The 23,312-nt window shown below is 40.4% G+C and overlaps 1 protein-coding gene across 1 annotated transcript in view; it reads right to left on the bottom strand.

Annotated features, from left to right (window-relative positions):
* Window positions 1-23,306, bottom strand: part of COPA (COPI coat complex subunit alpha) — a gene marked incomplete at its 5' end in the record, with an annotated part of 53,429 nt that extends 30,123 nt beyond the window's left edge. The window contains 12 exons of the mRNA XM_004390222.2: window positions 6,261-6,399; window positions 6,517-6,602; window positions 7,180-7,319; window positions 8,004-8,086; window positions 10,338-10,413; window positions 12,188-12,254; window positions 13,206-13,356; window positions 14,864-14,946; window positions 15,682-15,817; window positions 16,431-16,530; window positions 18,290-18,399; window positions 23,243-23,306. Coding sequence (XP_004390279.1) covers window positions 6,261-6,399; window positions 6,517-6,602; window positions 7,180-7,319; window positions 8,004-8,086; window positions 10,338-10,413; window positions 12,188-12,254; window positions 13,206-13,356; window positions 14,864-14,946; window positions 15,682-15,817; window positions 16,431-16,530; window positions 18,290-18,399; window positions 23,243-23,306 — 1,235 coding nt within the window. The remainder of the gene's footprint in view (window positions 1-6,260; window positions 6,400-6,516; window positions 6,603-7,179; window positions 7,320-8,003; window positions 8,087-10,337; window positions 10,414-12,187; window positions 12,255-13,205; window positions 13,357-14,863; window positions 14,947-15,681; window positions 15,818-16,430; window positions 16,531-18,289; window positions 18,400-23,242) is intronic.
* Window positions 23,307-23,312: the final 6 nt, after the last annotated feature.

Below are 23,312 nucleotides of genomic sequence, written 5' to 3'. Positions count from 1 at the left end.
GATCCCTGCCCCTGCTACTCTGTCCCTCAAAGTGTTTGGTTGTATTCAGGAAACTTCTTAGCAAAATGAAAATTTTTAACAAGCTACCATTGTGAAAGAAAAAACTAATGACAGACATCTTACTTTGATTTTAAGGGTCTTTTCTTATCCACAAAATCAAATATTAACCATATAAAAAGCCTAACCCCAAAAGCTGCTCTGCAGCATTGTAAATTTCTCTTTTCTGGGTAGAAGGGGGTAGTCAATAACAAAACCATTACATCCTGATTTAATTAAAAAGACAGTGGGCTTCTTTTATTTAAATTTCAAGATGTCTCATGGCTGTAGGTGGATGGAAGCCAAATTTTTTTTTTTTTTTTTGGTCATTGTTGCTGAGAATATACATAGCAAAACATACACCAACCCAACATTTTCTACATGTACAACTCATTGACATTGATTACGTTCGAGTTGTGCAACCATTCTCACCCTCCTTTTCTGAGTTGTTCCTCCACCATTAACATAAACTCACTGCCCCCTAAGGTTCCTATCTAATCTTTAGAGTTGCTGTTGTCAGTCAATTTGATCCTATATAGATAGTTCTTAAAAGAACATGATGCTGAAGGCAGAGATTTTTTTTACTAGTTAAGCTAAACTATTGTTTGGTTTTAAGAAACTTCAGGGGATATTTTTTGTTTAAGTTTAAAGATTATCTCAAGGCAACAGTTTCAGGGGTTCATCCAGTCTCCATGGTTCCAGAAATGTTGGAGTCCATTTGAATTTGAAATTCTGTTCTGCATTTTCCCACTTTTGATCAGGATTCTTTTATAGAATATTTGATCAAAATGTTCAATAATAGTAGCTAGTCCTTATGGTCTCATGGCAAAGGAGATAGCTGTTCATGTAGGCAATTAGCCACACATTCCATTTTCTCCTCCTATTCCTGATTCTCCTTTTGTGTTGCTCCAGGTGAACAGAGACTAATTGTTGTGCCTTGGATGGCATCTTGCAAGCTTTTAAGACTCCAGGCACTAGGCAATGAACTACGAGGTAACTAAACACATTATTAGGCCAACTGATTTAGGAAATAATTATTAGAGTTATTATTCCCTGTCCTTGAGCATAAGGAATGTGACCCAGCTGAAGCTGGGCTCACAAGGGCTCAAAAGGACACATCAACTGGGCCCTGAGGTATAAAGACAATAGCTAAAATAATCTTGGAAAATATCTTTTAGGGAAACTTTCACATAAAGCCAATCAAACAGAACACAAAAGATTTTCCACTCTGGTCTTTTTCTCTTAGCATTTAGTGAACAGAACTTTGTTGGACCAGTAAAGACCCTCCTGACTGTCATTACTGAAACCTGTACCAATGATTGTTAAGAAAGACGATTCAAAATGTAGGATCACAGTTTCTAGCCAATCTGTGAAAAGGTGAAGCTTTCAATGGTTTTGCCCATATGTAATGTTAATATATACTGATGACTCTGTAATGGTCTTTGGACTCAGGGCAGACATAGCTGTGGCAGCATGCTTGTCCATTTTCCCACTCTTGCCTGTTCTGTAATATTCCCTGGAATCGGGCAGACATAGCTATGGCAGGGTGAGTGTCCCTTTTACCACTTTTGTCTTTTTGAATATATGCCGAATAAAACTTTTTTTACTTTACTAAACTTTGTGATGGTTTTCCCCTACAACACCATTAACTGGGATGTCCCATGAAACCATGACCCTAAACCTCCAAACCAAGGAACCAAATACCATGAGGTGTCTGGCTGTACATAAGCAGTCTCAGCAGCTACTTTTGTTTTTGTCTTTGTGGTAAATAAGCCTATCACACAACTTTTCCCAATTCAACTTTTTACAAGTGTATAACTTATTGACAGTACTCACAAAAATCGGCTGTGCAACCCTACCCTTAATTAATTTGATTTTTCCATCACTGCAAATGGAAGCTCAGTAATCCATAAGCAATAGAGGTCAAATCTTCAGGAGTTACCTTTTTATGCTAACTCAGTAACCATGAAGTACTTGGTCACCATGGAAACCTGTATTCATTAAGAAAAAAATATTTTAAAGCTTCTGTGAAATGTCCAATCTTTGGGAGTTCTTCTTCTAAATCATGTAGGGAAACTCTCACTCCCCCAATCTGCAAATTGTTCATTAAATTATAAAACAATCAAATATAATATAGTTTTGAGTTAATTCAAAGGTTTTTGTTTTTTTAATTGTAACTGGCCCACTTTGACACACTCGTTTTTAGAAGTGAAATGATCTCCCTGAATGCATATACAATGTCTGCTCGGAATAAACCTTATTCTTTCATTTGAGTTTTGATTATTTTTAATACTATCCATTCACAAATAGCACCAAAACCTATCAAGTGCCTAGGAATAAAACTAACCAAAGAAATACAAGACCTCTATGGAGAAAACTATAACTTTATTGAAAGATGTTTCAGAAGACCTAAATTAGTGAAGAGCTGCCATACTATGCTCACAGATCAGGAAATTTAATATTGTAAAGATGATAGTTTCCCTACACTGACATACAGATTCAATGTAATCTCAACTGAAACCACAACAGGGTTTTTTTGGTGTATAATTGAAATAAGAATTTGATTTGGCCTTTTGTCTCTGGTTACTGGAAATAACCCATGGAATTTACCAGCAATGCCTTTGTTTTCCAAAATAGCCAGGCAACACTTACACACATGCAAATGTAGTGGGAGCCCCAAAGACCAAAACAAGCAAACAAAAAAAACTAAACCTGTAGCCACCAAGCCAATTCTGACTCACTGGAACCCTATAGGACAGAGTACAACTGCCCCATAGAGTTTTCAAGGCGACAGTCTTTTGGGAAGCTGACTGCCACATCCTTCTCCTACAGAGCGGCTGGTAGTTTTGAACCGCTGACCTTTTGGTTAGCAGCCGAGCGCTTAACCACTGTGCCACTAGGGCTCCTCCCAAGGACCACACATGGCAAATAACTTTAGGAAGAGAGGGAGGCATGATACAATCAACATGCATACTCACTGATTTGATCAATCATGTAGATACAACGAGACAGTAATCATGCACATGCACTGAGGCCCTAGTAACTGTTACAAAAGACCCTGAATAGGAAGGCAGTTAGGCTTCCTGGACTGGCCAGAGGTGTGGCAGATCTCTGAGGACAATGAAGTCTCCCGGAACCAGACTTGTACATCTCATTTGTATGCTTTTGTGGTTATACAAACAGGAGCCCTGGTGGAGCAGTGGTTAAGTGTTCGGCTGCTAACCGAAAAGTTGGTGGTTCAAATCCACCAGCTGTTCCTCAGGAGAAAGATATGGCAGTCTGCTTCCAGAAAGATTTACATCCTTGGAAACCCTATGGGTCAGTTCAGTTCTTTCCTATAGGGTCGCTATGAATGGGAATCGACTCGATGGTAGTGCATTTGGTTTGGCATTGGTGGTTATACAGAAAAACCCATGAAACTCAGAACCTGTGTAAGGCAGAAATCTGTCAAAAAAGGAAAACTCAAATATTTTCCAGTAATAGAGAACAACAGAAAAGTGATAAGGCTGCACCCTGTCTGAGGCAGAAAACTTGTGAGACCCAGAAAGACAAAGCAGTCCTGTTGAGTTCAGGCTCTCACAGGTTTCAATGTATTAAAGTTGTTACAGTAAGTACAGATGATGCTCCGTGAGTTCTATCAGTTGTTCTAGTGAGTTACTGAACCCACCAGAGGCAATGAGAACCAGCAGAGGCTGTGTCTGCCTATCTGGTAGTCTGAAGGACAGAGTCCTAACTTGTGTGTTTTGACCTGGCTCAGGGTGGCCAGGGATGAGGTCTGATCTAACTCTGGGTAGTTAAGAGTCAGAGAAAGTGCCTGGTGGGTGGTGTCAGAGATGGAGAAGTTGCAAAGAGGGCAAGTGAGTTATCTTTACACTTTGGAAATCAGCCTTATGTAATTTTTACTAACATAATTTCACAAGTTGACTCTGTAATTTATGTGAAAATGCAAAATTTAGGTAAAAATAGCTTAGTAACTTCTGAAGGATACAACAAAGTGAGAAAGATGGGAGGGTCTGTTTAACCAGATATGAAGATTTATCATAAAGCTGTAGTATTTGAGACAGTATGGAATTAGAGCAGAGATAGACAAAGAGACCACGGAAACAGATCTCTGCATGTTTGGAAAAATTATTTACGTAAGACAAAGGTAGCACTGCAGAACAATGGGAAAAGGGTGTTCTTTTCAATAAGTTTTGCTGGGGCAACTGAGTGTCCTTCTGGGAAAATGAGAAATTGGACCCCCTGCCTCATACCATACACAAAAATCAACTTCAGACAGATTATCAACCTAGACAGAAAAGGTAAAACTATGAAGTATTTACAAGAGAATATAGAAGAATACCTTTATGATCTTGGAGTCAATAAATGTTTCTTAAATAGGACACAAAAGCCAAGATCCATAAAAGAAAAGATTCTTAAGTTCAACTACATTAAAATTAAAAACTTCTGTTCATTAAAGAATGGAAGGAGATAATAATATTTGCAACACACAACCCTGACAAAAGACAGGTATCGAAATATATAAAGAATCCCTACAAATTAATAAGAAAAAGAAAGATAATCTAATTAAGAAAAAAGGGGGAGTAAAAGACTTGAACAGACTTCATAGAAGAAGAAATCCTGATGGATGGCCAAATGTTTCATGTGCTCAGTCACAACAGACATCAGAGATAGCAACATAAAATTACAAGATAACATTACACATCTACTAAATGGACAAAATAAAAGTCTGACAAAGCCAAGTGTTGACAAGGATGATGAGCAATGAAACTTTTATAAAATGCTGTGAGCATACAAACTGGTACAACCACTTTGGAAAGCAGTTTCACATGACCTAATAAATGTAAAGACATGCATACTCTACGACCTAGTAGTTCTACTCCGGGTATACACTTTAGAGGTATGTATGAACATTTGTACCAAAATACATGTAAAAGAATGTTTAAAGAGCATTGTTCACCATTTTGATCAAAGATTCTATAGAAGAATCTTTGATCAAAAGGGAGAAAATGTAGAAAAGCATTTCAATTTCTCATGGACTCCAGACTTTCTGGAGCCATGGGGCTGGATGAACCACTGAAACTATTGCCCTGTGAAAATCTTTAAAACTTAAACAAAAAATATCCCCTGAAATCTTTTTTAAAAGCAACAATTTAGCTTAACTAGAAAAGAATGTGTGCCTTGAGCATTATGCTCTTTTAAGAACTATCTACATGGGATCAAACTGACAAAAAACCGACACTAAACCTGTTGCTGTCAAGTCAATTCCAACTCATAGCGACCCTTAGTAGGACAGAGCAGAACTGCCCAATAGGGTTTCCAAGGAGTGGCTGGTGGATTCAAACTGCCAGCCTTTTGGTTAGCAGCCATAAAGATTAGATAGGAACCTTAGAGGGCAGTGAGTTTATGTAAATGGGGGAGGAACAACTCAGAGAGTTGAGACTAGCTGCACAATTCGAACAATGTAATCAGTGTCACTGAATTAAAGTGTAGAAAATGTTGAGTTTGTGTATGTTTTGCTGTGTACATTCAACAACAAAATTAAAATTAAAAAAAAAAAAGCATTTTTCATAATAGCCAAACACTAGGAATCACTCAACTGTTCCTTAAGAGTAGAATGGATAAACTATGGAATATAATATAATGGAATATTATACGATGAAAATAAATAAATTGGAGCTACAATATGGATGAATCTTCCAAAACAAAACATTGAACAAAATACAAAATAATATATTCAGTGTGATTTCATGTATATAAAGTTTGAAACCAAGCAAAAGTAAATCACTGTATTTTAGGGCACACACTAGGTGATAACATTATAAAGAAACGCAAATAGAAATTACCTTAACAGTCAGAATAACATTATCTTTGAGTTGGGGTGGGGAGGGGGTTTGTAATTAATAAGGATGACACAGCAAGGGCTTCTAGGGTGCCAGAATTATTCTACTTCTTGACTTAAAGGTCAGTTACACAGATGTTTACTATGTAACTCTTCATTATACTGCATATTTATAATTTATGTGCTTTTCTTTATTTGTGTTATGTTTACAATTTTAAAGGAGTTGAAAAGAGAATATTCTGATGCCCCCAGCACATAGATGCTAGACAAGGCTTTTCCACAAAGGCAGCTCATGGAAGACTTCAGTTACATCTCTTGAGACAGGACAGAGATTTCAAGAAACCACCTTCTCCCACTCAGTATCCCATGTCATTTAACTTACCCAGTGGTGACGGCATATTTGATGTGGTTGCTTGTGGTATAGATAAATACCCCACTCTCGTCCCAGGCCCCACTCTTGACACGGATGTTCTCATGAATGTTACATAGAGCCTCCAGTTTGCGGTTACAGATCACAATGGCTGTAAGAGGCAAAGGGCATGAGTGCTCTGTTGGATGAGGTGAGTGTAGTAGACTGGCATGGATGGGGGGAGGGAGGGACCAGTCTCTAAATCAGGGTGGATACAATGAAGGCTTACCATGTTTGGCCAGTAGTGCTACATGGGACATGTCTGCTGACCAGATAACATATTTCACCTTGGAAATCTTCACAGATGCCAGAGTTCTAGGATAGAGAGAAAAGGGCAAACATAAATGGACCTGATTCCCTTGTCCCAGGTATGGCCTACTTGTCATCTTTAAAGTAATAGAAACTAGTTTTAAAAAATAATTCCAAATAAAAATTCCCTGAAGAATAGTCAGTGACTTGCACTTTTTGGCTCACAGTATGCCACTTTCCTCTTCCCCAACCCCTCGCCCCTCATTCCCATGTATTAGGGATTTATGTGTCTGTTTCTATCACTGGACTGTAAACTCCTTTAAGTGTAGAAATTAACTGAGTCATTCATCTCTGTGTCCCTCTCATTCTAAGTCCCAAGAGCATTCTTTATTCAGAGTAAGTGTCCTATAAACAGATATCAAGTAAGTCCCTCACTGTAATGCTACGTGTATGTGGAGGATGAAGAGTGATTATGGAGGGAAAAGTAGCTAGAAAAAGCCTTGGAGCTACAGCACAGGAAGTAGCTGAGTCACAAGGCAAACGCACTTGGGCGGGGACTGGGGGGGAGGGGTGAAGCTCCTAATAAAGATGTCCACTCTTCCCCACCGCATGCCTGTCTGCTTAGGGGCACCTGACATGTTACCGCTTCTGCTGTACATCAAAGAGTATGATGGAGTCCGCGTCTCGAAGCAGGAGGTTGCCTGTGCCAGCATAGAAGATCTCATCACAGTTGGGCACCTGTACCTTTTTGGTAATCTCATTCTTTAGATTCTTGATTAGAAGCTGAAATGATTTTTAGAAGAAGAGGTTAAGAGAGGAAGCATGTGTATTGTATGAGGACAACTGATGCCATCCCTCAGCAACTGTTCCTTAGCTTCAATGAACTAGTACTTTTTTTTCCTGTCCCAGTCAGTTGCCACTCCAGGTTAGCCCACTCCAACCAAGATCCTCTCCAAGGGCCCCTGATACCACTTTTTTTTCCCTTCATTTCAAACACCCTGAGAAGTCTAACCAATGCCCGAGTTCCTCAATCAACCAGAGAGAAAATAGCATTTCTGGGGCTTACATTTTTGCTAAGTATTTTCTTGAGAGAGCCTTGCTTATCTTGTGCTGGACCCTATTACATTTCAAGTGCCAATGGAGGTGGTAGGATAAGGCAGGGGAGGAGTACGCTTCTACTCCTCAACCAGCCCACCCATATCAAATGTGATGTTTTTTTGGCTCCTGTGTGACTTTAGCTTGGTTCTTAAGCCCAGAGACACAATGATTATCATCCCAAACAAATCAATTTCAAGCATTTATTTTGCACAGAGATTGGGGTTAGGGGAGGGGTAGAGGTAGAAGTACACGATAATCACAGCTTTCCAGGGCAGAGTAGGAAAAAAAAACAATGCTCTTTATTCGGCAATGCACGGGCCACTGTCACTACACTAGCCAAATTAGTTTCCCCGTTTAGCCTTAACTCACCGAATGCATCCGATCTAGGACAGCAAACCGATTTCGAGCAACCCAAACGGCTGTCAGGCCTGAAGATCGTTTCCCTTCAGGGGCTGAGGAAGAACAAAACCAAGGGGCGGGAGCATATGGTGAGCCACTGGCAGGTGACAGAGTCAGGTGCCATGAAGTTGCCAGTCTTGCTGGCTGCCATCTTGGCTCTGACAATTCAGCTGCTTCCTAACTAATTCAGCCGTAACCTGAGGCTACTGTTGAGTGACTTTTCCCCACCAGTCCCCCCAAACTCCAACCCTCACCCCTGCCAAGCCTCTTTTCTCTAGGCCAAGTGGCTGCATTTCAGCCAACACCATGTACTGGCAGAAGGGCTGCCCATCTTGGGAGACAGCACTCTGTCAAGCTAACGAGCAGGGCCTCCCTGGCCAAGCTGCGGCACAGCAAGCTGCCTGCAGTGTCCTAGGGCCTCCTATCGACAGGCCTCTGAACAAGCTGGAGAAGAGACAGAGCCCCCTCCCCAGGACGCAGCTGCTTTGCTGCTTTTAACATGCAAATGCAGACCTCCTAGTAGAGCAGGGTGAGGCAGAGCGCTCCCAACTAAATCCTGACAGGCGAGCTCAGAGTTGGGCAGTATTCAGCACCAAGCTGTTGCTCCATAAATGTCGATCAACCATTCCAGTTATCCTAAATCGAGTTACAAAACGTTCCTCAGTTTCCAAACGTTTCACTGGCTGAGTAGAATTGTGAAATGGACACTATTCTCTGGGAACCTTCTAGGAGGCTAAACAGAAGAAGGTACTGAAATACTCTTTTATCTCTTAATATCTGCAGACAATAAGACAGAACATGCTGACCAGCCTTGCCTGGTGCTCCTCTGGCACATGGAGTAACAGGCAATTTATGAAGCTAATTTCAGTGAAACCTACGAGAGCCAGAACTCCACAGGACTGCCTTGTTTTTCCAGGTCTCGAGAGTTTTCCACCTTTGATAGGGTGCAGTCTTACCACTTTTCCATTTCTCCTTTTAATGGAAAATATTTGAGCTTTCCTTCTCTCACAGGTTTCCACCTCATGCTGGTTTTACTGTATTATTACAACAACCAACCATTCCATTTTCCACGGGCTGGGGAACCACACTATTCAAGCTTTCGCTTCTTCTCCTCTTTTCTGTTGCCCATCTTTGGGCTACACTTCTACTAATTACCAAAACCAAAACCAAACCCATTGCCATAGAGTAGATTCTGACTCACAGTGACCCCATAGGACAGAGTAGAACTGCCCCATAGGGTTTCCAAGGAGCAGCTGATGGATTTGAACTGCCGACCTCTTGGTTAGCAGCCGAGCTCTTAACCACTGCTTCAAAGGTGGGAGAAGAGAAAATAAAAGTGGTAATAAAATAAAACAAAGGTATTTTAAACTCTATCAGTTGCAAACATATTTAGGGAAAAAAGTAAAGGGGTGAGCAGGGAGGCACCGAATCACAAGATTGGGTCAGAAGCAGCTTAATTTATTAATTTATAGGCGAGACTTTGGGTTATGGATATCAAATACATATATGTTTTCTCTCCTTCTTGTCAAGATTAAAAAGAGAATGAATCGTATTAGCAGAAATGATGATACGGTGGCACCCACAAAAGAGAAAGAGTTAGCAAAATATTTGTCCAGATTGGTTGATGGGGTCTAAAATACGAAATTATGCTATTAAGAAGGGGACCAGCGGGATAAACCTCTGGCCTGGTGGTCTCTACAAACGCACGAAGAAGTGCTCTGAAACAGTATAAGTAAGAGTCAAATCTAGTCTGAGAATCAGTTTTGTCAGCAAGTTCTGACAGTAAGAACACCAACAAGGGATGGTGGTGATGGAGAGATAGGCAGGGGACTCAGCTGGATCCTGGGATCCCAGGTGGGGTGTGAGGCTGTTAGCAGCCTCATCTTTTTGACACACAAAAGGAAGCAAATCGGATCTGGATGTGGATGGGAGAGAATAAATCCCCAGTCACAGGATGAGACATTCCGGGATTGGAACCACATTTTTAAATAAATGAAACTACCAGGGTGAAAGTCATCTTGGCTGACAATAAACGAGGATAACATGCTGCACTGAAAGAGAAAATGGAGAGTTTCTAATAACTAAATTATAAAATATATATATCTAGCTGGGGTAATAAAATGAGAGAAGAACATGAATATTTCACACCCTGGTTGCCTCTGATGCAATTGTCAGCGGCACCTGCCAACAGACATGAGTGATGTGTCCGTGGCCTGGGGATGGGATGTAAAAAACTTGAAGAGGAGCGATGATGTGGGTGAGGAGAGCTGGAAGCAGAGTGGGGTAGACAAAGAGAATGCCTACCATCAGGATTCTGGGAGTCAGCATCCTTGGGGATGGTGTACAGGTCATAAGTGCTATTCTCTAAATTGCTGGCTCTCTGTAGAGGAAAGGAGGAAATTCAATTGTTAGTGAAAGGCACCCAACACACCAGCTTATTTTGACAGACAAAACAGTTCCATTACACAGACACCAATCTGAATCTATACTTTTCTCACCCTTCACTCAGAGATCATCTGAATGTTTCCACAGCTAAGAATTACAGGGCTCTTTGCCAAAGAACACAGCATTCATGTTACTTTATTTATTCTCCAAAGACGCTGGTATTTGAACAAAAACAAGGAATGCTGTCTATTCCACGAATTAGCTGACTAATACCTCGATATCCTGGCACCCCTCCTGAGTATACTCATTGTTATGGATTGAATTGTGTCCCCCAAAATGAATGTTGGAATTCTAACACCTACACCTGTGGATATAATTCCATTTGGGGATAGGGTTCTCTTCATTATGTTAATGAGCCCTATCAATGTAGGATATGTCCTATATTTACCAGTTTTGAGTTTTAGAAAGAACAGGTTAGACACAGAAGCAAGCACAAACTGGGGAAAATAGATGCTCTCTTGATTATCCAGTGCTGCTGTAACAGAAATACCACGAGTAGATGGCTTTAACAAACAGAAATGTACTCTCTCACAGTTTAGGAGGCTACAAGTCTGAACTCAGGACTAGGTGAAGGCTTTCTCTCTCTGTCAGCTCTGGAGGAAGGTCCTTGTCTCTTTTATCTTCTGCTCCTGGGTGATTTTCTTGCAGCTTGGCATCTCTATTCCCTCATCTCTGCTTCTTCTGCTTGCTTGTTTAATCTCTTTTATATCTCAAAAGAGATTGACTCAAGACACACCCTACACTAATCCTGCCTCATTAACATAACAAAGACAACTCATTCCCAAACGGGATTATAACCATAGGCAGAGAGGTTAAGATTTACAACATGTACTTTGGGGGGACATAATTCAATTCATAACAAATGCCATGTAAAGACTGCCAAGGAACAAAGGGACACAGGGGCTACAGAAGCTGAAAGAAACAAGGGTCTTCCCCTAGAGCTGACAGAGAGAGCCTCCCCCTAAAGCTGGTGGCCTGAATGTGGACTTCTAGCCTCCTGAACCATGAGAAAATAAATTTCTGTTCTTTACAGTCACTCACTTAGGGTATTTCTGTTACAGCAGCACTAGGACACTAAGATACTTGTCAATTTAAAAATCTGCTTGAAAGAAAAAGAAAAAAGACATCTAGTTGGTTTAAAAAAGCTACCAAGAGGAGAATATGGTACTGCAAGATCTTAAAGGAGGACTGGAAGTAGACACTGGAAGTCAAATGGGGAAAGACAAGTTTTCATTCTTAACTTGGCAGCCAGGGCACTAAAATTAGAATGTCATTTCCTTTCTTCCCCCCAATTTGTGTGGCAAGAAAGGGGGAGGGCTACTTGATGACCATGAAGGCAACCCCACTGAAAGGCCCCCCCAACCCCACGGCAGCTCTCCTGTTTTTACCCAAATGGCATAATAAAGATAAGCATCTCTCTTGCATAGAAGAGATAGTCCTGAACATTCTCTCAGATCGTTTTTAGTGATCTGGGTCATTCATCTTAATGTTCCATTAAGTTCAGAAGTTATTAGCCTTGTAATACCCACGAACCCTTAACATGTTTATGACAACTGAAGCCTACCTGGTGTGAGCCTGAGTGTTTACCTCAGCACTCTCAAAATGACTGTTAAATAGCTCCTAAGACGTCATTACAGATTCACTAAGGGCATGAGAAAGCGATGACTGAAAAATGGGGAGATTTTAGGAGGACCCCACGAGTTACTTACTGTACACAGCAGAACTGCATTTTCTGCAGGATTGTACGACATATTGAACACTGGAAACTTGGAACCACTAGAGATACACAAGAAAAAGAATAGGGAAGAGGCATAAAGACAGAAGTAAGAACCTCTGTTTATCCTACACCTCGTACCTCTCCAATCTTTAGTCATATATATATCACTTTTATAATCAGGCATATAAATAAATATTGCATTTACACTCTTCCTCCCTTTAAGGTTGGGGACTTCCCTATCTCAGCTATGAGCAAATAACAGTTAAAAAGCAAACTCCATTACAACTCAGATTATTTAACAGAAGGCAGGGTTAGGATTCACTATAGTGAGTCAGATTGGTTCTGCTTGGGTACAAATTCCTACACATAATTGCAGTGGACACCACCGAGCCGCATGATGTGATTTGTCTCTGGTTGGCTTCTCCTGCCCCTTGGAGGACTCACATAAACCCATCTTTTTATTGTAGTGATGCCGGAGGGTGTAGAGCAAACCCTCATGCGAAAGTTTGCCACCATGAATGTTTTAGCACGCTGAGGCAGCTGGCTTTCCAAGAGGACAGCTCCTTTTGCCAGGCATCCCAGAGGTTATCATCTCCTCAGAGTTAGGAGTTTCCAGAGACATATATTCTGGTTCAGGATTGTACGCATGTTGTTGGAAAGCAAAGGAAGAGTTACAGAAAAGAGATGCCAAATAAAAGCAGAAGGCCTGTCACCAAGTCAGGCTACTCTCTACCAGAAAACTCTCCTGCTTTGTTAAGAGACCTGGCAGACTGTACAGCTATGATTTCCTCTCCACAAGTCACTAGCATTCTCTACTAGGGAATTCCCATTCTACTCATACCTCCTACTCGCCCACCGTGCTCTTAGGGTTTAACCTGAGCAGCCTTATCCATGGGGATCCCATCTGAGATGAGATTAGATCCAAAATGTTGTTAAAAAGACCAGTTTGTGGGTATTGTATCATGGTGACGGATGAGAGGGTCTGGAGAGAAGAAGCAAATCAGATTTACCTCCGTAACTGCATAACAGCAACATCTTTGGAGCTATTGAAATCCAACTGACGTAAGAATCGGTCCTTGACATAATGCAGCATGTTACCATGAACAGCATAGGCTGGCCGTTCCCGTTCCAGTTTAAACACAATCATGCCACCATCGTGTCCTGGGGCACAGGAAGGAGAGAGAGAGAAAAACAAAAAAAATAGCTGTAGGCAGGAAAGAAAGCTAGAAACAGGAGACATATGAGGACTAAGCTTGGGTACAAATTCCTACCCATAACTGCAGTGGACACCACAGAGCCTCATGATGTGATTTGTCTCTGGCTGGCTTCTCCTGCCCCTTGGAGGGCTCACGTAAACCCTTCTGTTTATTGTAGTGATGCCAGAGGGCGGAGAGCAAACCCTCATGCCAAAGTTTGTGCACGTATGCTAAAAACAAGTTAAGACACCTGAACACACCCCTTACCTGCCATCTTTAGTTAAACTCTTAGAATCTAGGCAAATAAATCTCTGGAATTATTTCCTAATATTACCTCATACTGCCACAGTTAAAACACACCATCCTCTGTGCTCTGTGTTCCCCTAACACTTTATACAAACCGATATTACCGCACTTAGCACCTCGCACTCTGTTTAAGACTACCATCCTCACTAGACTGTGAGCACCCTGAAAGCAGAAATTACTCCAATTTCCATCCTCTTCCCAGACCCCGGCATATAACAAGCACATACAAAATACTGGCTGAATGAATAGATGTTAGTTTAAAAAGCCTTTCTGGTTTTTTAAAAATGTTTTGCTTTTTCCCTACTAGTATCATCCATCCCTTAGAGAAACCTTCTGTCCTTGTCCTTCTAAAGCCCTGTCTCTATAGTAAACCAGATCGCGTCACTCCCCTGCTCAAAACCTTTCAGTGGCTTTCCATCCATTCAAAATAAAATCGTAAGTCCAAACTATGGCTTGCAATGCAATGCCCAATCTAGCCATGGTCTCACCTCCTGTTACTTAGCCCCTCACTCACTGTGCTCCGACTGGCCTTTCTAACATTCCTCCGACGCACGAAGCACCTCCCATCATGGGCTTGCATTTGCTGTTCCTGCTGGTTCATTCCCCTTCACTTTCCTGACCACCTGATATAAAACCCCAGTCTCCACATTCATCCCTCTCTGTCCCCCTTACTTTTGCCTAGTTTCTACCCTTCATCACACATCATTTTATGTATTTATTATTTCATTGTCTATCTCCTTCCACCAATAATGAAAGCTTACATAAAGACAAGGACTTTGTTTAATGCACTGCTGTAACGCCAGTACCCAGAATACGGCCTGGCACTCAACATGTACTTGCTAAATGAATGACTAAATCTCAGCTAGTTCCCTCTATCTGAGAACTCCAAATGTACAGTACTAGACTCCCACATCTCCTAGGAACTAGTCAAAGAGAATGGGCTTTATTGTTAGTTCGATCTTAATGGAGAAGGGGACACTACAAGAATACTACTCCAAGAAGATAAAGGGGAAAACAAGGAGAAAAGCTCCAACTAATTGGCTCCGAGAATTCTACTTCTCACTGCCATCCTACTATGCATTTATTGGAGACAAAGCTAATGGAGAATCATTCTCAGGTTTTATAAACTCTAAACTAAAGCAAAGGAAAAAGGACATGGCCCTTACCTGCCGCAAACAGGTTGAGATTCGGGTGGGCAGCCAGGACCCAGAATCGATCATGGTCCCTGCGGAAGGTCTGAACTCCAGTCCTAGAGAAGCAAAGGGTACACAAAGGAAAATAGCAATTCCCTAGGAATCTTCAGCCTGTCATACATAATAAAACCAAACCAGCTGTCGTCCAGTCAATTCCGACTCATAGCGACCCTATAGGACAGAGTAGAATTGCCCCATACGGTTTCCAAGTAGCACCTGGTGGAATCAAACTGCCAACCTTTTGGTTAGCAGCCATAGCTCTTAACCACTACACCACCAGTTTCCTACATGATAATACTGGGTGCTAAACCAGCAAGCTGATTAAAAAATTAAACCAGGGAAGATAAATTTCATATCCTAAGTAATTTTTTTGTTGTTGTTGTTAATTTCCATCAATTCAATTCAATTCTACTAAGGGACAGAAGGAGATGACTTCAAATTGCTCCTACTGGTTTAATATTTCAATTTCCCCCATTCATCATGACTTTCTACTGTACTGCTTTGATTTCACTTTTTTACTTCTTTAGCTTCAGAATTAGAGGGAGAAGGAGAAGAACATGCCTAAATCTAGAACTTTGAAGAGATCTAGATATCAGTCAACTTGACTAAAAATTTTTAAAAATGCTGGCTAATCTCCAGGTCTCAAGTTTTCAAAATATATGATTTGATTTTTCTACATGTTGACGATAAAGACAGATAAACAGAGATATACTAATCTCATTTAAAAAGAGAGGGAGAGAGAAACATGGGCTTTCCTGTTATTGGTTACACAACATCCGTAAGGCCCTCACCGCTTAGACATATCCCACACTCGGATACTCTTGTCCTCAGAATTGCTGAGGATCAACTCTTGGCGAGGGTGGAAGACAGCACAAGATACGTTGTTATAATGGCCCCGGCACGTATCAACCTCCCATGCCTTTGATTCTGGAAGATGAAAGAAAATTAGGTCATTACAATTCTCTATTACTTACTGTAAGTTTGGGATCTGTAGATGTGACATCCTCTTTACTAAATGCTAGGTATGACTACAAAATGCTAAATCAGTACCTTCTTTCTAATATGGCAATTTCTTCATTTAAGTCTCTTAATCTGTACATAGTTCTTTGTCTTCTTATTCTGACCCTGCATTCTCCACCATTCTTCATCTGCTTTCGCTGTTTTATTTGTCCTGACAGCCTTAGTCCCTAGCTGCCATTTCAGAATAAATGTAAGCTCCCTTAGGCAGGGGCTTTATCTGGGTTAGTCATTACTCTATCTCCAGTCTTGAACAATACCTATTACAAGTAGGTACTCAATAAAAATTTGTTGAACGAGCAAACTAACTAATTCTTAATCCCCTTAACCCTGTTCATATGCCTCAAAATCAGGATGTCACCAGAGGAAAAAAGGAAAAGGGGCAATTCTATGCTCCCAGGACTAGCATAACATAACCACCTAAGGTAGGAAAACAGGTCAGAAAGTCCAAAAGACTTGGCAACTCCTTGGTGGCCAGAAGTCAGTCTCTTAGCTGTGGTAATACCGTCACTGGTTCACTCACCATTCATGCGCCAGATCTTCACTTGACGGTCATCTGCCCCGGATACAATAAGGGGCATAGTGGGGTGGAAAGCAGCCCAGTTTACTCCACGATCATGACCCTATGGAAAACCAGAAGCGTTTCTTCTAAAATGGCTTTATAATTGCTGACTCAAAGGAAATCAATGAACCACGCTGCTGGCTATAAAGACGTTGCTGATTTTTCCTCTTTATGTGAAAGTCTCAAGGGACTATGCAGCTCTGAGATTTTGAACGTGAGCATTACCATGTCAATCTATCCAATACTACCCTTCAGATTCTCATGGGAATTCCCAACTCTTTCTACTCTCAAAGTCAACTTCATTTGCATTTGAGATCTACTGCCTTTTTAAAAATTTTCTTTTCGTTTTTGGTGAAAATATACACATCAACACACGCTCCCATTAACAACTTCTACACATACTGTTCGGAGACATTGGTTACATTCTTCACGTTGTGTCAACGTTCTTCTTATTTCTGTTCTAGTTGTTTCACCCCGTTAATTCAGACTGTCTTCCTAAACTTCTTATCCATGTTTCAGTTACTGTTGTCATTTTGTCCTCCTATATATTTTTTTTAAGTACAATAATTACGGATAATATTATTTAATTTTTGAGCTAAACTGTTTTTTTGTTTAAAGACGACTTTAGGGGATAGTTTCGCTTCAAGGTTTGAAGTATACAGACTTATTTTATGACTAGCCTAATTATATCTTATTTCTCCAACTAATTACTAATATCTCAAGAATAAAGACATTTTTTATAACTTAAAGCAGCAATTCTCAAGTGTGGTATGTAAACCCCTAGCAGTACCCAAGCCCCCTCAAGGTGGTCTGCAAGGTCAAAACTATTTTCATTATAACACTAAGCCTTTATTTGCTTTTTTCATTATTATTCTCTTGTGAGTGTCCAGAGTTTCCCAGAGGCTACATGACATGTGATGATGTCATCACTGTCCACTAATGGAATGTGCACTTCTTTATTTCATGTTTTAGAAAGTTCTTGGTTTTAATTTCTAATATGGTAAAAAGTGCTAAACAAAAACTCTTTGGGGTCCTCAATAAATGTTAAGAGTATAAAGAGGTCCTGAGAGCAAAAAGTTTAAGAACTACTGATTTTAAGAGACTCTATATCCTACTTATGTAGTTATACTCTATACTATGACAGAATCACAGATAAGGCAGTTTTGAACCCGTAGTATTTTTTTTTTTTTTTTAATAGTATTTTGTGGTTTTGGTGAAAGTTTACACAGCAAGTTCCCATTTGAGAATTTCCACACAAAGAACCAGCAGTATTTCTGAGTGGTATGAAAAGCACCTGGGTCTTACAGTCAGACAGATTCAAGTTCAAATCCCAGTTCTTCCACTTACTAGACACATGTGGACTTTGGCAAACTACTTAATTTCTCTAAATCTCATTTTTTTATCTGCAAAATGGGGTTAAAAATACCTACTTCAGTGGATAGCTGTGAGGATTACATCAGATAATATAAAATAAAATTTAGCTGCTTTACCTTATGTTTTTCCATTTTTCCACCATGCCAGCAAGTTACCTACACATGATTTGTTCTCAGTAATTTTGATTACTTTTTCCTCTTACAAGAAGCTTGAGAATGGGCTCTGCTTTCAGATGGTGATGGTGCCTATGACCAGCTTTCTCCCTCTCCCTCGGGTTGCACGGAAGCTTCATTTCTCTGTTGGCTCACTCATTACTCTGTCTCTAGTGTCTAGAACAGTGCCGGACACTTAGTAAGCACTCCATAGATATGTATGGAAGCAATGAGTACATGAACTGTTTCCCTAGAGAAGAGCCCACAGCCAGCACTGGCTGCAGAGATAAGTACCTCCAGCACATGCTTCACCACTGCATCCGTAGTTCCAAACAGATCGACCCCAGTTATTCCTCTCACATCTGACTCCACCGCACCAGGGGACAAGTTTTTTTTCCTTAGACCTTTGAAGGGTAAGGAGTGGGATGAAAAATGCAGACAAAACGTTATAAAAAACAGTACAGTATCAGAAACACAGAAAGGTACAGTGAGACTAACATTAAAGAAAAAGAGGGGGAAAAGAAATTTAGAGAAACTGAAGAAAGGAAAAAAAAAAAAAAAAAGAGACTCCAGAGCTCCTATCTCTTTCTTAAAATGTTCAAAATGTTAAAAGTACATTCACTGTCTTCTCTTTTGCTCCCCTAACACTAACTTAACAGATCAACTACTGGTCCTTCTGGAAAAGGCCATCCCAAACCTCTGAATCAGGTAACCTCTTCTTCAACAAACCTCACGAGCTATCTACCTCAGATAATGCCGATTTTCCACTCTCCAATGTTCCTGAAATGTGGCCTCAAATGGTAAACATTCAAATTCCACTTTCAACTTCGTGAAATCTAACTGTTTCAAAAATTTTTAAAGAAAAGCCGTCATCTGGGAAGCACTACACCTCAGTGTTTCTCAAACTGAAAGTCTTATAGGCAAGTCATGGGGAAGCTCTAAATGGGTTATGAAAACTGGACCTATGAAGTACAGACCAGCTGCTTGGTAGAAGATACCCACAACTATGGACTACACAGAAAGTATACTCATAACTTCTATTTGATTCCTAGGCTGGTTGTAAGTCTGACTACTTGTATTGTGCCATTAAAACTTTTGGAGGCTGTTCTCACTTAGAGGAATTAGCCCATAATTTTAAAACATATGGAAAAAAGACATGATTAAAAAAAAAAAGAGCCTTATCTGAGTAAGACCCACACTTATGGCTCAAATACATCCATCTTTAAAAGCTATTTGTGCTACAGTCAGAACCAAAATTATGATAATGATACTACTACCTTACATTTGAAAAGCACCTTGTAGTTTTCAAAGCATTCTTACATATGTTATGTGATTTGATCTTGATAACCCTTTGAGGTAGGAATAAGCCAGGAATAATTATATCTGTGTATAGATGAGAAAACAAAAGAACTGGGACTAAAATCTATCTTTTGAAGTATTTTTTGGAAAAAGTGGGAGATTAAACTACCTAACACTAGTAAAAACAACTACCTGTAATCGGCAGAAAATAAAACCCATCATTGAAAATAAAACCTAAGTAGTTTCAAACCTAAAGTTTGCCATCTGTAAAAAAACACGAAAACTTAATTTCAATGACTGTATTTATACTCATTGTTTTAAAATTACACTGTATTTCTTCGGTTATAGTGACACCTAAACATCAGCAGTGGAGAAGCAAGAGCTTAAAAAGATATGGCAGTTTTCATTTTCTTGTCCCCAGTCCAAAATGAGCATTCATGCAATAGGTAGAAAGAAATAAAAGCTGATGCTTAAAAAAAAAAAGCACTCTCTCAAGAATTCATAAATACATAATCACAGGGCTGCCTCCTTTCACTTATTTCACTTGTCCCTTTAATGGAACCTGTCGACTTTTTCTAATGAGCCTGGTTTATGAAACAGATTCAAAGGAAGACACAAAGACAGACAGTTGTGAGGAACTTCACTTCCAATAAGCTTCACCAAACACATTAAAAGGGAAAGCTGTATGACAGAATGAAGCCCTCGTTGCACTTGCGTGTAATGATCCAGGAAGAGAGGAAGGGCAAAAACAGACAGATGAATAGTGACAGGCAGTGAAAAGATACTTAGGGAATATTTGAGCCTTCGACAAGCCACTCACTAGGGCTGAACGACAGATGGAAAATTTCTACAGCAGCTACCCAAATCCAGAGGGAAGAGAAGACACTCTCAGAATGGACCAGTTTGATGCACATCTCCCAGTGGGGACCAGAGGAAGCAGTAAAAGAGAGGGATGAAGACAGGATCTGGCAGCAAATTAATACGTTTTTAGTTGCCATTTCAAAGATTGAGCCTGAATTACATGGGCTTAGCATGCAAAGGTATAAGCAAATTAAAATAATTTAACTGTCAGTTTACTTGGAAACTCAAGCTAAAGAAATCACCTATCTTCTATATCTAGGTTGTAAACACAGTTCCTTTGAAACAAATAACTTTTGCCAGGCTAACACAAAAGATTACGGTCAAGCTAAGCCCCATGGGCATCATCCTCACGGGGGAGGTATCATGGGACAGGTTTTCCTTTAAGGATCTCTATATTCTCTTACTGTTTACCTAGCTCAGACAGTGTGCCCTTTTTTCTAAGAGAGACACTCAGAAAAATTAGAATTTTCACCCGTACTCTAAATTTGGGGGTATTCATTCTTTTACTCAGAACCAACTTCCCTCTCTTAGAAATATTAGCTCTGGTCTCTAACAGGCCTGAAAACTAATTCCTCTTCCTGTGTTCAGCACTTATTTGAACTCAAGCAAAAACAACTCTGCTAAAAAGAGTATGCTAGCTTCTAGAAAAGAAAAGATTAAGTGCAAAAGACGACCCCAAAAGCTCCTTCCACTTGGTTAAATACCAAAGCATCTCCTTCCACTCTGGTTATGGGGTTACTGGAAGTCAAGAGAGTTGGAGGTGGAGAAAAACACTTAGAAATAGTGAAAGAGAACATTAACATTAGCACAGCAAGTTAGCATGAAATTTTTACTACCACATATACTAAGCATAGCAATTACAATGTTATTATATAGTAATCCATGCACTTCACGCATTCAAGAGCAAGTATAAACCCCACCAGGGTCACACTGTCTCCCTCTCGTCTCTGATCTAGGGCCCTTAATTCTGATGCAAAAATATTCTCTGCCTACAAAAGGTGAAGAAGAGAGTTTCTTGCCTTGGGCATTTCATGGTGACAGAGAAGAAACCTTCCACCTGATTGCCCCAACTTACTTTAGCTAGACCACAGGGAACACACTGTGCTGGTACCAGGTGGCACAAACGGCACTTTTAGAAGGGGACAGTATAAGGCCATTCTCAATCTGATGTTCCGGAAAAGAATTAAAGCCCTAATGTCCAAAAACATCGGTTTAGCTATGTAATGAATTAGCTTCTCTCCTATGATCTAGAATGGCATTACCTGTAGACCACTCCTGGAAGAGCTGAAAAAAGTCAAAGTATTTTCTTTCGGGCTTAATTCTCTCATAGAACCTCAGCTGAGAAAGGCTATTCTAGAAAATTGCCCCCGGTCAGCTGGAGTAGCATGAGCTAGGACTCAACTCCACCAGGTTCCTATATCCTGAGACAGAGAGGGAGCTCTGAATGTGTGCAGTAAAAAACCACAGAGAGCCATAACTAGGTTACTGCGAGAGCAGGTGCTAAGATCCCTGGGACTGGCAGTGAGCAGAGGGCACAGACTCACAGTGCCTGTGCCTAGCTCCTCCTGCTGGCATGACTGGTCACATCTGGGTGCACTTCAAAAAGCCTAGTTAGTCTGACGAAAAACTGCAGTGGCAGAAACCCTAGAAGACAGAATACTTGTCCTATCTCTGATGCAAACTTATTCACACTAAACCAAAACCAAACCTGTTGCCATCAAGTTGATTCCGACTCATACAGACCCCACAGAACAGAGCAGAACTGCCCCGCAGGGTTTCCAAGGCTGTAAATCTTTACAGAAGCAGCCTGCCACATCTTTCTCCTGCGGAGCGGCTGGTAGTTTCGAACCGCCAACCTTTAGGTCAGCAGCCAAGCATTTTAACTACTGTGCCACCAGGGCTCTTTCTTGTTTATACAACTCCCTTCTACTTCTGAGCCTGCAAAAATGGCAAAGACAAGATAATCTATAGGTTCTACTCTCCAATTGTCCCCATCTTTTCCTTGGCTTATTTTTATGCTACGTGAATCTTAACCAACTGCTACTCCAACATTCCAAATGCTGCATCTGGGAATCTGGTTTTTCCTACCTGCTGTTGATTAATGGCTCATAAGAACAGCAAATGCTACACTGCCCCAGCCTACTAGGCCACAAAAGAGTTGGGAAAAATTATCACTGCAGGTGTACAATGCAGAAAGGTTGCTGCTTTATTACCATAAGAAACCAGCAAGGACCTATGAAGTGGCCTTCTTTTTGTAGAATGAAAATAGTTTCATAGTCTAGCCACTAACCTTTCAGAGAACCCAGTCTCCGAGAATTTCTAAGGCAAAAAAAGGAATAGAAAGAGACAATTCAGCAAGTGACAAGTAAATGTCATCAATTCTCATTTCCCTATTCCAACACTCAACAAAGCACTTCCATTTATCCAGCGTGCCTATCTCATAAGCACATTTCTTTCTCTGCATTTAAATTCTCTGATTAGATCTTCTTAGAGCTCTTCTATACAGCGCTGAACATTTATATCATTACCTCAAAATCAAGATATACAGACTGTAAAAGGAAGGAGTACCCCAATTATCCAAAATCTATAAGTTACTTAATTTCTGGTCCTAGAAGTCTGCCTATTACCGTAAAAGTCTGTTCAGTAAAAGGTATTCTGGACACAAAAATACACACACCTACACACACACTGCCACGTTCCTACATCAGGCAATAGGATCCATGAGTCTTGTTCTCCTGCACTAATCTATCTTTAAAATTCATTTTTGTTGAATGTGCATTTTTTCTTATTTTAGAAAAAAAGCTTGATTCTTACTCAAATATACCCAACAGTATACAGATTTTAACTAAAAGCTAATCTAAAAAGTGAAAATTTCTTCAAAAGAATTTTTCAGAGCAAGACTTTCTTAATGAATACCTCTAACATAAAGAACCACCAAAGCAGATTCAATACCTTCAAAAACAAAGATGCTGTTACATAGGAACAGAATATTCTAAATATTCTTGTTCTAAGCCAACTACTCTATTTCAGGCAATTGCAGTTTTTCGCCAGACATGCCTAGGGTACCCCTGAACTTGGGGAGCTCACCAGAAATATCCCAAACGCGTACAGTCTGGTCCAGGCTGGCTGATACAACCAGGTCTTCCGAGGGATGGAA

Source organism: Trichechus manatus, unplaced genomic scaffold, assembly GCF_000243295.1.
Source record: "Trichechus manatus latirostris isolate Lorelei unplaced genomic scaffold, TriManLat1.0 scaffold00288, whole genome shotgun sequence".
Classification (NCBI taxonomy): Eukaryota; Metazoa; Chordata; class Mammalia; order Sirenia; family Trichechidae; genus Trichechus; species Trichechus manatus.
The sequence above is the reverse complement of the archived record's forward strand: the minus strand, read 5'-3'. Positions and strand labels throughout refer to the sequence as shown.